Source organism: Tupaia chinensis, unplaced genomic scaffold (assembly GCF_000334495.1).
Source record: "Tupaia chinensis unplaced genomic scaffold, TupChi_1.0 Scaffold139785_1, whole genome shotgun sequence".
Taxonomy (NCBI): Eukaryota; Metazoa; Chordata; class Mammalia; order Scandentia; family Tupaiidae; genus Tupaia; species Tupaia belangeri.
This window is the reverse complement of record NW_006199665.1, coordinates 78,220-91,276: the sequence shown is the minus strand read 5'-3', so window position 1 is coordinate 91,276 and position 13,057 is coordinate 78,220. Positions and strand designations below refer to the sequence as shown.

At 39.8% G+C, this 13,057-nt stretch overlaps 1 protein-coding gene across 1 annotated transcript in view; it reads left to right on the top strand.

Annotated features, from left to right (window-relative positions):
- Positions 1–12,287, top strand: part of LOC102496505 (zinc finger protein 14-like) — a 19,024-nt gene extending 6,737 nt beyond the window's left edge. The window contains exons 2-4 of the mRNA XM_027765873.1: positions 7,214–7,340; positions 7,536–7,596; positions 7,928–12,287. Of these exons, the coding sequence (XP_027621674.1) occupies positions 7,214–7,340; positions 7,536–7,596; positions 7,928–10,547 (2,808 nt within the window). The 3' untranslated portion in view covers positions 10,548–12,287. The remainder of the gene's footprint in view (positions 1–7,213; positions 7,341–7,535; positions 7,597–7,927) is intronic.
- Positions 12,288–13,057: the final 770 nt, after the last annotated feature.

The following is a 13,057-nucleotide window of genomic DNA, read 5'->3' as shown; positions in this document are numbered from 1 at the left end:
AAACAACACCACCCTAAAAAAAAATGTTAAAAAAAAAAAAAAAAAAAAAAAAAAACCCCCCCCCCCAAAGCCATAATAAGGGCCTTCCAGACCCCAATATTTTTAGAAATCTGTACCCAAGGTCAACCCTCTGCTACATAAGCATGTCATTGCTGGAAGAACAGCCCTTACCTTTCATTGTATTTGCCCAGGAGTAACTTAAGTGAAATGTTAGACTTAATATGAAATGTTAGACAAGAGACTCAAGGGAACTGGTATAGTAGCCTAACTGTAAAGCTATAGCTCTGGGCTCAGAGCTAGTTGGTGGAGATATATCTAAATGCACCAAGAAGGTTGGCATCGTCGGTAAATATGGGACCCACTATGGTGCCTCTCTCCGGAAAATGGTGAAGAAAACTGAAATCAGCCAGCATGCCAAGTACACTTGTTCCTTCTGTGGCAAAACTAAGATGAAGAGGCGGGCTGTGGGGACCTGGCACTGTAGTTCCTGCATAAAAACGGTAGCTGGTGGTGCCTGGACCTACAACACCACTTTGGCTGTCATAGTAGTCTGCCATCGGAAGACTGAAGGAATTGAAAGACTAGTAGACGCTCCATAGACATTTGGAATGTCACTAGCCTACAATAAACGGGTTAATCTGAAGGAATCGAAAGACTAGTAGAAGCTCCGTATTCATTTGGAATATCATTAGCCTACAATAAATGGGTTAATTTATGTAACAACAACAAAACTGTAAATAAAGCCTGTGAAGAGTAAAATGTGTAGCTCCTGGATTCAAGCACCAGCAGTGCTTCAGTTGTTGAAAGTAGTATATTGGAACTTACACATGGCCTAAAGGTTACATCTCTGGACTCCCAAGTAGTTGACCGTGATTTGAGTCCTGGACCCAGTGGCTTAAAGCTCACACCAGGTGCGTGTGTGTGCGTGCCTAAAACCTGAAAGGAGAAGGGACTGTGGTGTGGCTGTCCCCCCCCCGAGGGGAGTGTGTGGGGATCACCCCCCCCCCCCCCCGGGGTGATTTCTTACTTTCTTCCTTTCTGGTGAGTGTACATGCCCTATACCAGAAATCTCTCTTAAAAAACTAAACAAACAAACAAAAAAACACTCAAGGGAGTGAACCTCTTATGCAAGAAAGTTTTATTTAGCCATCAGTAGTGGAGTCTGAAGTCAGAGAAACTTTAGTACCCCCATCCTTGAACCAAGAGAATGTATGTTGTCTTTAAATGGAAGAGGTGGTAAGGTACATTCAATAGAATGTCAGGCGGTTTGTTCAGGATACTTGGCATCTTGACCTTATTAGCCCCTCTGTGAGCATAGTCTGAACCATTTTTGGATTTAGTTCACCAGCGATTGAGGGTCCTGTCAAAAGGCCCTTGTAACCATTGCCTTCAAAGGCTATGTAGGGATTGCTGTAACAAAGTTGCTTTTTTATGTTGTTGTTAAGATTTTTGTGATAGGGCTTGCTTTCGTAAAAAAGACATACAGGGAGGGAGGGAGGGAGGGAGAGAGAGAGAGAGAGAGAGAGAAAGTGCAAACTCTTCCTGGGGGAGGGGATAGCCATGCCATAATCCCTTCTCAACTCTTGGGATTTGGGCATACATACACATGCACCTGACATGTTTTTCAGGGTGCTGGGTGCAGGACTTGAACTGTGGAGTTAGCCGTATGTGACCTAGCACCTTAACTACCGTACCACCTAGCTGCCCAAAGGTATAGTAGTTTATTTTTATTGTCTCTATAAATGGTTCTATGTAATTGTCATGGAGCAAATAGCAAAACTAAAAAGTAATTATGCTTAAAACATCTGTAAGGCATACTAATTATGCTCTTTGATGCATTAATCTCATAAGCTGCATCACTCGTTCCTTGCTGGACATTGTTATTTGGCCTTGTGAATATAGTGTAGCATTGACCACCATTGAGGCTCCTGATCAGCACAACAGTGGAAGTCATGTACACAATACCACAGCCTCATAACCTTTCCTTCTATGCTGTGGTATTATGTATTCAGGGAGGAAGGTACCCTGGACCTGTAGAAGATTCATAGAACTTGGCTTCAGGAAGGTGTCAGGCAGGTTTCTGGAAAGAAAAACCATGTTGAGGGGCCGGCAGGTAGCATGGTGGTTAAGGGCACTGGACTCCCAAGTGACTGACCACAGTTTGAGTCCTGGACCTGGCAACTTGCTTTCTCATTTAATCTCTTTCTGTCTGTTCTTTTCTGGTCAGATTAAAATGAATAAAAATAATTATTTAAAAAAAAAAGAAAGGTGCTTATGCTTGCTGCAGGGATCGGAGGTCAGGGCGAATGTCTCGCAGGCCATAGGAGAAAGATGGTGGAGTCGCGCGTTACCTAGGAGGAATTTAAGATGGAGCCAGAAAAGCCAATAGACTGAGAGAAGACGTGCCCTCTTTTGCTGTGGGTTACCACCACCACCGAGTGGACGAGTTTTCCTGCGGAAAAGTACCGTCCAGCGAGCTGCAGATCTACACATGGATGGATGCAACCTTGAAAGAATTGACTAGTTTAGTAAAAAAACGTATACCCAGAATCAAGAAAGAAGGGCACAAACTTCAATTTTGCAATTGTTTTTACAGACCTTAAAAGACGAGTGAGTTAAGGAGATTGGCAGCATCATGTCTGGCAGAAAGGGAACTGATGTTTCCATGACCCTGCAGTCACAAAAGTTCCAAATAGGAGATTATTTGGACATAGCCATTACCCTTTACCCCTCCAAATTGGGCACCACCTCCTTCAGGGCGCATGAGACCATATTAAATTCTATTTACTATTTTTTGAATTTATTAGTCAGTCAGTTATGTAAAATAAGCTTATACACTCTTCCCCCTCATTATTACCATTAAGCCTTTAAATTCTAAACAAATCATAATGTATCTATTTGGGAGTTAGGTTTGGATGTGCTATGGTATGAATATTAATAGAAAGTCTGTATGTTTCAAGCCCTTCTATAAAATACAAAGAAAAGTGTTCTTAGCATCCTGTGTAAAACTATATTATTAAATATATGTGTGCAATCAAAAGAAAAAGATATTCATGTTGAACCTTTACAGAGCCAGAAGCTCAGGTGTCACAGGACAGAGTAGCAATCAGTGTCTAAACCTTCCTTTCTGGGGAGACGATATAACCAGCTTCATATCACACCAGGCACAGGTGCATGTGTGCCGTAAATACTGAGAGGAGATTGGAGGAGAAGGGATTGTGATTATGGCCATCCCTCCTGGTGGGGGGTTATGATTTCTCACCCTCCCACTCTCTCTCTCTCTCCAGAGAGTACACATGCTCTATGACAAAAACCTAAAACAAAACAGAAGATTATCTTGGAGGGCTTGATAATTTGGGAGAATTTACTTAATTATTTAGGTAAGGGTGATTTAAAACCCGCTTTAATAATCTTTGTATTAAGAATCTTTTTTATGAGCCCTTCATAGATTAGAATAATGGTCAACCAGGTGATACCGTACATCCCGTGCATTATGATTAATCTGAGTGCCTTAGGGCCAGACCGAGCTGATTTTTGTTTTGTTTATTTCTCTTTTTGAATCATTTGGATCCTTATTTTCTTTTGAGTATTTTTTAATACTATTTGCTATTGAGCATATATACTCAATGGAAAGAGCAGAGAGAGAGAGAAGAAAAGAGAGAATGTGAGAAATAATCTCCGAAGGCATGGCCATATTACAATCCTTTCTTCATTTTCCTCTTAGGATTTTGGGCGCACACACATGTGTCCAGCAAGATTTTCATACCTTCAGGTCTAGGACTGGAACCACAGAGTCGAAGAGGGTGGATTGAGCTGTTTTAATATCCAGTCCACTTGCTCACCTATTTTTGTGTATTTTTAAATCAATATTTTGTTTTTTTGGTTAATGGTAATCATGTTTGATAGTCTCAGTTGTAAGAATCTAAGTGTAATTGATAGTAATTTAACTTCAATAGCATGCAGATACTTTAATCTTATACAGGTATATCAGGAGGGCTTCTGCATTCGAGTGCAGCTGGGTCCTCGATCCCCTCTGGCTAAGGAAGGGGCTGGGCAGGCAGCTGGACCCCTGGACTTTCTGTCCTGTCACTGTACTGTGACCTGGTCCCGTAAGGAACCCTGAACCTTGTCTGAGTATCTTGGTGCTGGCAGTCCCGCCTATCCTCAGGTTTAAGGTGGGGGACAGGATGGTCACTAGCTTGGTTCTTGTGCAGGAAGGGATTGTGGTCTGTGGGGCCACAAGACCTCCTTTCTTCCTATGGGTTAGTCGATTTCTCCTGAGCATTCCAACATGTGGGAGGCAGGGTCTCAAGGTCTCAGCCCTTCCCCCCAGTCCAGCCCTGAGGAGAAAAGATTGCTTTTGACCTTGAGGTAAATGGGTGTGATTTCTCACTTTCTATGTATACCTCTTTCCCCTGCCAGTGCACGTGTGCCATGGGAAAATAAACCTAAAAATTTGTTTTTAGAGTTTGCAATGTGTTATGAGCTGCTCCACTGAACATGTAGCTGAGTGAGAGCAATGGTAGCTTGGGAACAACCAGACACAGATACAAGTAGAGAGAAGTGGGGATTGGTGGTCCAGACTCTAATGAAGCCAGCCGTGTGTACGTGACATTCCCAGCGAAATGCAAAGCCAGTTGTTTTCTGATGTTATCACCTGAATATGTAGACCCTCTGGTGTCTTGCTGGCCTATATGAGCTTGCGCTTATCTTCCTGAGCCTTCTGTGGCTAATACAGTTTCCTTTAACCAACACTGCCCTGCAGTGTTAACACTCGGAGGTAGAATCATATTCTTGTTAAAGCTTTCCCTAGCTCTGCAGTGTCAGTACAAGGACTGTGTTTCTGCTTGTGTTCAAAGGCCACTATTGTGTTACTAAGATCTGGCTGCTCCCTACAGCAATGTGGATTTATAATTAATTTAAATTCTTTTTTTTTTTTAAGCTTATGTATTTATTTCCAGAGACAGAGAAAGACACCCACCCTTACCTCATCCCTGTAGGAAGTCAGGATCACTGACTTCCCTTACTTGTTCAGGAAGACCTTGGAATAGCTCCTGGGTCCTTACCATATGAAAGACAGGAATAGAATAAGTTGTAAATAAGACTTACCTACCTTAATCTATCCGAAGCAAGTAACAAGGTTCCTACACTGTGAATTAGGACTTGTCTTTAAGCTGCCACCATGTATGAGGAGGTTGAACAGGCACAAATAAAACTTCCAGAAAGCTTTTCCACTATTTTTCATTTGCCTTTTTTGTCTTCACATTGAGTAGAAAAAGCAAAACCATGGGACCAGCAGATGGCATAATGGTTACCTGGCTGGACTGCCACGTATTCGACTGCAGTTCAAGTCCCAGATCTGGTGGCTTAACATTCATAACAGCCAGGTGTGTGTGCATGCCCAAAATCTTGAGAGAAGAATGGAGGAGAAGGGATTGCAGTGTAGCCATAGCCCTGGGGGGTGATATCTCACTTTCTGTCTCTCTGTCTCTCCAGTGAGCACATGCATTCTATAATAGCAGGACTCTCTTAAAAAACAAATAGGGACCAGCAGATGCATGGTGGTTATGGGCACTGGACTCCTACATGGCTGTCTACGATTTGAGTCCTGGACCTGATGGCTTGCTTGCTTTCTTTCCCTCTCTCCTTCTCACTGTCCCTCTCTGGTCAATTAAAATAAATGGATAGATAAATAAGTAAAGTTAAATAAAAATAATCCTTTAAAAAAAACACAGCAAATAAAAAACCCTGTTTTTTAGGTATTTTATAGAAACTTCATAGGGTAACCCTGATGGAAGCATGACTGACCTTGAAGAAATATGATAGGGCTAAAGGATAGTCTGTCATGCTAGTAAGTTTGATCTTACTACCTCCTGGCTATGAGACAGGACTCATCTGGGAGGAGAGTCTTTTTTATATATATAGAATTATTTTATTTATTATTATTATCATTATTATTTTCCAGTTTGATCAGAGAGAGACAGATAGAGAGAGAGGAAGTGAGAAAGCAAGCCACCAGGTCCGAGACTCGAACTGTGGTTGGCCATGTGGGAGTCCAGCGCCCCTAACCACCATGCCACTTGCCGGCCCCAAGGGAGGACAGTCTTAAAGTCAGTGGAAGATGGGAGTACCCAGAACAGCATGCACTATAGGGCTGCTTTTAGGCAGGAGAAGTTGAGATGGAAAATAAAGTAACTTGGATTGCTCAATTCAAACCAGAGTAAGAAGGAAAAAAAGTAGTTTACAAACAGGACAGTTACAATGGTGATTTTCCAGGGTTTTGACAAAGTTGTTTCTAAACATTCTGCTTTGTTTCTATGGAAGTTTGATGATTGGAGAGACTGACTGCCATGTTACTAACCTCCCTTCCATTGGATTCTTCATTTTCTTTCATTAATGTAAATGATTATCGTCTTGTGTATTTCTCCAAGAATAAATGCAAAATAAATTCTTGAGAGAGAGATTGCCCAGATATAATATCTGGTAAAGTACAGGAAGTAGCAATAGAGTGTGTCACCCAACCCTCTTCACACGTGCATAAGTATGTCTTTGCTAAGGTCCTGAACACTTGTTATTCTCTAATTGACCAATTGTTGCTTTTATGGCCAGTGTGACATGCCCTGCTTCATTCATTTTTTTCTTTATACTCTAATTTTTCTCACTTCATTTTTTTTCTTTTGAGAGAAATTTTTGCTATAAAGCACATCTTAACTCTGTGTTTATGAAAAGATGGGTATTTGTGTTTTGCTGATTTTGAACTGAATATATAAGTTTTATCATCATTTTAATTATTTTTAGGTTTTTACCACAGGGAATGTATACTTGTCAGAGACAGCAACTAGAAGAGAAGAAACATGAGAATTCAGTCACCAGAGGGCATGACCACATCTCTGTCCCTTCTCCAGTCTCATTGTGGGGTTCTGGGAACAAACACACATGCATACTAGCCTGTATTTGAAGCTGTTTCGTTCAGAACTCGAACCACACTTGGCCATATGGAGTGTACCACATTAACCAGCACAACACCTATTGGGTCCAGTTTTAACATTATAATTGCTATATAGGAGGAAATGATTGTAAACAGAGATGAATTCTCATGACCAAAGTATAGAATGAATGGAGTCTGTAGCATCCTGTGGACTTATGAATTGAGTGTAGATTCCCTGTGCTCTTAGTCTCAGCCTTTTTCTTCCACACACGTGGGATGTTGCAGGACTCAGTGGTCTTTGAGGATGTGGTTGTGAACTTCACCAAGGAGGAATGGGCTTTGCTGGACCCTTCACAGAAGAAACTCTACAGAGATGTGATGTGGGAAACCATCAAGAACCTGGAGTATATTGGTAAGGATGACAGCATTTCTTCACTAAGTTAAACACAAGTGTTTTCTAATCATCATTGCCTTTCCAAAATATTCCAACAAGGAAAAAGGAATATTTTGTGATAAATCAGACAATGTCATAGTTTATCTTGACCCTAGAATCTAGTTTTTAAAAATACCATTATAATTCACAGATGTTTCTGGGTATATATTTTAGGGAGAAAATTGGAAGACCAGAATATTGAAGATCAGTATCAAAATACCTGGAAAAATCAAAGGTAATTTACACTCACAAGACAAAGAAATATCCCTTGAAAGCCTGTCATAAAATTTTAAACAGGCATAGGAAACTTAGCTTCAACATATTTATTTCTACAGATCTTTCTTCAAAAATAACTATGTAAATATGATATAGACATTTAGGGCTTGCTTAATAGTTTATTTGGAAGTAGCATTAAGAAAATAAATATGGAAGAAGCCAGTGGCATGCTGTTAAGATGACTTCTAGAGCCTTTACCTCCATGCCACTCATAGGCCCCATTTAGTACTTGTTAAATACACATGTACTAATCCTGAAATCTCTAGTAATGTGCTTCTCATTCTTTACAGAAGTTATGTATTAGAGAGACTATATGAAAGAAAAGAAAGCTGTCCATGTGAAGAACCCATCAGTTGTATTACAGCCAACCACCTAGATGAGCAAATGCCTCCTGGACTTAAACCATACAAAAACAGTGAGTGTGGAGAAGACTTGGTTCACTTATCTCTTAGTAGGCCTATCAGAGCTCACAGAGAACAGAAACCTTATGACTGTAAAGAATACCTAAAGAAACCACATAATCATCAGCAAAATGTAAAAACCTTCGATTCCAGCAAAACTGTGGAAAGAGTCATGAGATCTCAAATTTTAGTTGGACCTTATAAGCCAGAGGTATGTTGTAAAACTTTTGATGATCACAATTTATTTGGATTACATGAAAAAACACACACTGGAGAGAAACCCTGTGTGTATCTTCCTGGTGGAGAAGGCTTTACTTCTTTTAGTTCTACTCAAAACCATAAAAGAAGTCACATGGGAGAGAAATTGTGTAAATGTAATGTATGTGGGAAAACCTATGATGATCTTAGTTTTGATCAAAAGCATGAAAGTGCTAACACTGGAAAGAAACATTATGAGTATCCCCAATGTGGGAAAGGCTTTATTTCTCCCAGTTCTACTGGAAACCATGAAAGAACTCATACTGGAAAGAAACCCTATGAGTGTAAGGTATGTGGGAAAGCCTTTCATTGTCCCAGTTCTCTTCAAAGACATGAAAGAATTCACATTAGAGTTAAAACCTATGAATGTAAGGAATGTGGGTACACTTTTAAATGTCCCAGTTGGGTTAGAAGACATGAAAGAATTCACACAGGCGAGAAGCCCTATGAATGTAAAGAATGTGGTAAAGCCTTTAGTTATTCCAGTTCTCTTCGACAACATGAAAAAATTCACACTGGAGTGAAACCCTATTCATGCAAGGAATGTGGGAAAGCATTTTTTTGTCGGTATTCCTGTCGTATTCATGAAAGAATTCACACAGGAGAAAAACCTTATGAATGTAAGGAATGTGGGAAAGTCTTTAGTAGTCCACGTTACATTCGTATTCATGAAAAAAATCACACAGGAGAAAAACCCTATAAATGTAAGGAATGTGGGAAAGCCTTTAGTTATTGTAGTTACCTTCGAACACATGAAAAAACACACAAAGAAAAACCCTATAAATGTAAGGAATGTGGGAAAGCCTTTAGTTATTGTAGTTACCTTCGAACACATGAAAGAACACACAGGGAGAAACCCTATGAGTGCAAGATGTGTGGGAAAACTTTTAGTTATTCTGGTTCTCTTCGAAAACATGAAAGAATTCACACTGGAGTGAAACCCTATGAATGTAAGGAATGTGGAAAAGCCTTTAGTTGTCCTAGCTCCTTTCGAAGACATGAAAGAATACACACAGGAGAAAAACCCTACCAGTGTAAGGAATGTGGAAAAGTCTTTAGTTGTCCAAAGTCTTTCCGTGTTCATAAAAGAACTCACACAGGAGAGAAACCCTATGAATGTAAAGAATGTGGGAAAGCCTTTGTTTGCACCAGAGGTCTTCGAAAACATAAAATAATTCACACTGGATTGAATCCCTATGCATGTGAGGTATGTGGAAAAGTCTTTAGTTGTCCCAGTTCCTTTCGTATTCATGAAAGAAGTCACACAGGAGAGAAACCCTATGAATGTAAGGAATGTGGGAAAGCCTTTAGCAGTCCACATTACTTTCGTATTCATGAGAGAAATCACACAGGAGAGAAGCCCTATGAATGTAAGGAATGTGGGAAAGCCTTTAGTAATCCATATTACTTTCTTATTCATAAAAGAAATCACACAGGAGAAAAACCCTATGAATGTAAGGAATGCGGGAAAGCCTTTAGTTATTGTAGTTCTCTTCGAAAACATGAAAGAACACACAGAGGGAAACCCTATGAATGTAAGGAATGTGGAAAAGCCTTTAGTTATTCTGGTTCTCTTAGAAAACATGAAAGAATTCACACTGGAGTGAAACCTTATGAATGTAAGGAATGTGGAAAAGCCTTTAGTTGTCCTAGTTCCTTTCGAAGACATGAAAGAATACACACAGGAGAGAAACCCTATGAGTGTAAGGAATGTGGGAAAGTCTTTAGTTGTCCAAATTCCTTTCGTGTTCATAAAAGAACTCATACAGGAGAGAAGCCCTATGAATGTAAGGAATGTGGGAAAGCCTTTCTTTGTGCTAGAGGTCTTCGAAAACATAAAAGAATTCACACTGGATTGAAACCTTATGCATGTAAGGTATGTGGGAAAGCCTTTAGTTGTCCTAGTTCCTTTCGTATTCATGAAAGAAGTCACACAGGAGAGAAACCCTATGAATGTAAGGAATGTGGAAAAGCCTTTAGTTGTCCACGTTCTTTTCGTATGCATGAAAGAATTCACACAGGAGAGAAACCCTATGAATGTAAAGAATGTGGGAAAGCCTTTAGTTATTGTAGTTCCTTTCGAAGACATGAAAGAATGCACAGAGATGAGAAACCCTATGAACAAAAGGAATGTGGGAAAGCCTTTAGTTCTAACAGTACTTTTCATCTCCATAAAAGGACTCACACTGGAGAGAAACCCCATGAATATAAGGAACGTGGGAAAGCCTTTAAATGCCTGGGTTCTGTTTAGACACATGAAAGAATTTACAATGAGTGAAACCGGCTGAATGTAAACAATAGGAAAGATTTTGGCTGTCCTAGTTCCTTTCATTTCCATGTAAAATGTCATGCAGGAATGAAACCCTATGCATGTAAGGAATGTGGGAATGCCTTTAACTGTCCCAGTTCCTTTTGTATTCATGAAAGAACTCACACAGGAGATAAACCATATAATTGTAAGGAATGTGGAAAATGCTTTAGTCAATCCAGTTCTCTTCATTCGTATTAAAGAATTCACAAAGGAGAAAAACCCTATTAATGTAAGCAGTGTGAGAGAGCCTTTTGTCATTCATTGTTGTTAGAAAAATATGAAAGAAGATACAAATGGTATCAGTGTAAGTTGTTTGTTAAAGCCACCTCTCTTTCTACTTTCATAATCTTGGAAGAACTCACTGGAGAGAAATCCTATTAATGTAAGCAATGTGGGAAAACCTCTTGTCCTGGTCACGGTCAAGACTTGTAAAAACAGTGGAGAGGAGTCCTCCTAGTGTAGAAAATGTGGAAAAAGCCTTCTCAGCGTATAGTTTTCAAAAACATAATAAACTCACAGGAGAGAAACCAAAGAAATAGGTGTAATGTGAGAAAGTTTTTCTACTTGAACAAACTTTAAAATAAATGGAAGAACACACGGGAGAGAAACCCTGTGAATGTAAGCAATATGGGAAAAGCTCTCTCGTTGTTTACGAAGATAGAACTTAAAGGAGAGAAACCTCATAGATGTATGAAACGTGGGAAAGTATTTGTTCATGTCCCAGATTTTCGGACACATGGTAGCCCTCATTGAGGATGGGCTGTGTAAATGTTCCATATGGGAGAAAGCCTTAGTTTTGTTCAAATCATGAAAGAACTCATGCTGGAGAGAACCCATGTTAATATTTAACAGGTAGGTAAGCCTTTCATTTTTTATGGTTCTTTTAAGTATGTGAGAGTATGTATATTGGAGGAAAACTATATCTGTGTAAATAATGAGGAACGTCTTCAGATTGTCCATGTACTTTCAAGTATATGAATTAAAGAGCTATTGGTGAGAAAGCTTCAAGAATGGAAAAGTTCACTATCACAGATCTTCTATCATGCAAGACAATATACATTGAAAAGACCTCTTATTATAAGATGTTTGAAAAAAAATTAATAGGCATAAAAACTGAGACTGAGGCCAACAGGTGGCACAGTGGTTAAGGCATGTACTCCTACATGGCTGACATCAGTTCGAGTCTTGGACTAGGCAGTTTAATAACTATGTAGGGCACTGGCCTGTGTGCCCAAAATCCTGGCAGGAGAGTGGAGGAGAAGGTAGTGTGTCATGGCCATCCCTTCCTTGTATAGTGATTTCTCATTTTCCCTCTCTGTTACAAGCACATGTGCCTTATGGCAAAAATCTTTTAGGAAAAAAAAAAAAAAAAAGGGAAAGCTACTGTGTACTTATTATTGAAGCCAGCCCCTTCATGACTGAGTGGTGTATGAATCCCAGGTGGAGCTGCTAGAAGAACACTGGGGATATATGTGACCAAAATCATGAGGAAATGGAGAGAGAGTTGAGATATGACCAGGCCCCATGAGGGATTTTTGTACTACAGACTTGACCACAATGGAAAACACCTATTACAGAGACTCTTTTTTAAAATTATTTTTATTTCTTGAGAGGTTTTATTGCTATAATAGGGTACACACACTCACTGGAGAGACACAGACATAGAAAGCAAGAAATCACCTCCCAGATGGCATGGCTATGCCACAATTCCTTCTCCATTCTCCTCTCAGGATTTTAAGCACTCACACATGTGGCTGGTGGAAGTTTAAAGCTGCCGGTTCCAGGACTCAACCCACAGTATGCTCTCTAGGAGTCCAGCGACATAACCATTATGCCATCTGCTGGTCCCACAGACATCTATTATTAATGCAGTTGCCTTTCTAGTAGAAAAATACTATCCTTTATAAGTGTAAAATGCATCATCATACTGTCTCATGTAAATTATTTTTGTATCTTGCTCCTTATATCTGTCTGTTACTTTGGTTATTGAGTCTTAATTGAGATGAAAGACCTGTAATTGAATAATAAAATCTAGAGTTTTTATTGGATTTCTGGGTTGTATTTTGTTAGTGTTGATGATGAACTTTGGAAGGCAGAATTGAAGATGGCATTAGGGAATGGCAGGTGCCATGGTGGTTACAGGCGCTGGACTCCCACATGAGTGACTGCAGTTCAAGTCCCAGACCTGCTGGCTTGCTTTCTCACTACCCTTCTTTCTCTTTCTCTCTCTCTCTCTCTCTCTCTCTCTCAGCCTGTCCATCTCTGGTCAAATTTAAAATAAAGTTAAATACAAGAATTTTTTTTTTTTAAAAAAGGTGACATTGGTCCTGAATTTTTCTTTTTTCTTTCTTTCTTTTTTTTTTTTTTTGAAGAGGTTTTTGCTATAGGGCGCGTGCGCTCGCCAGACAGAGAGAGACAGAGATAAAAAGCAAGAAATCACCCCCCAGGGA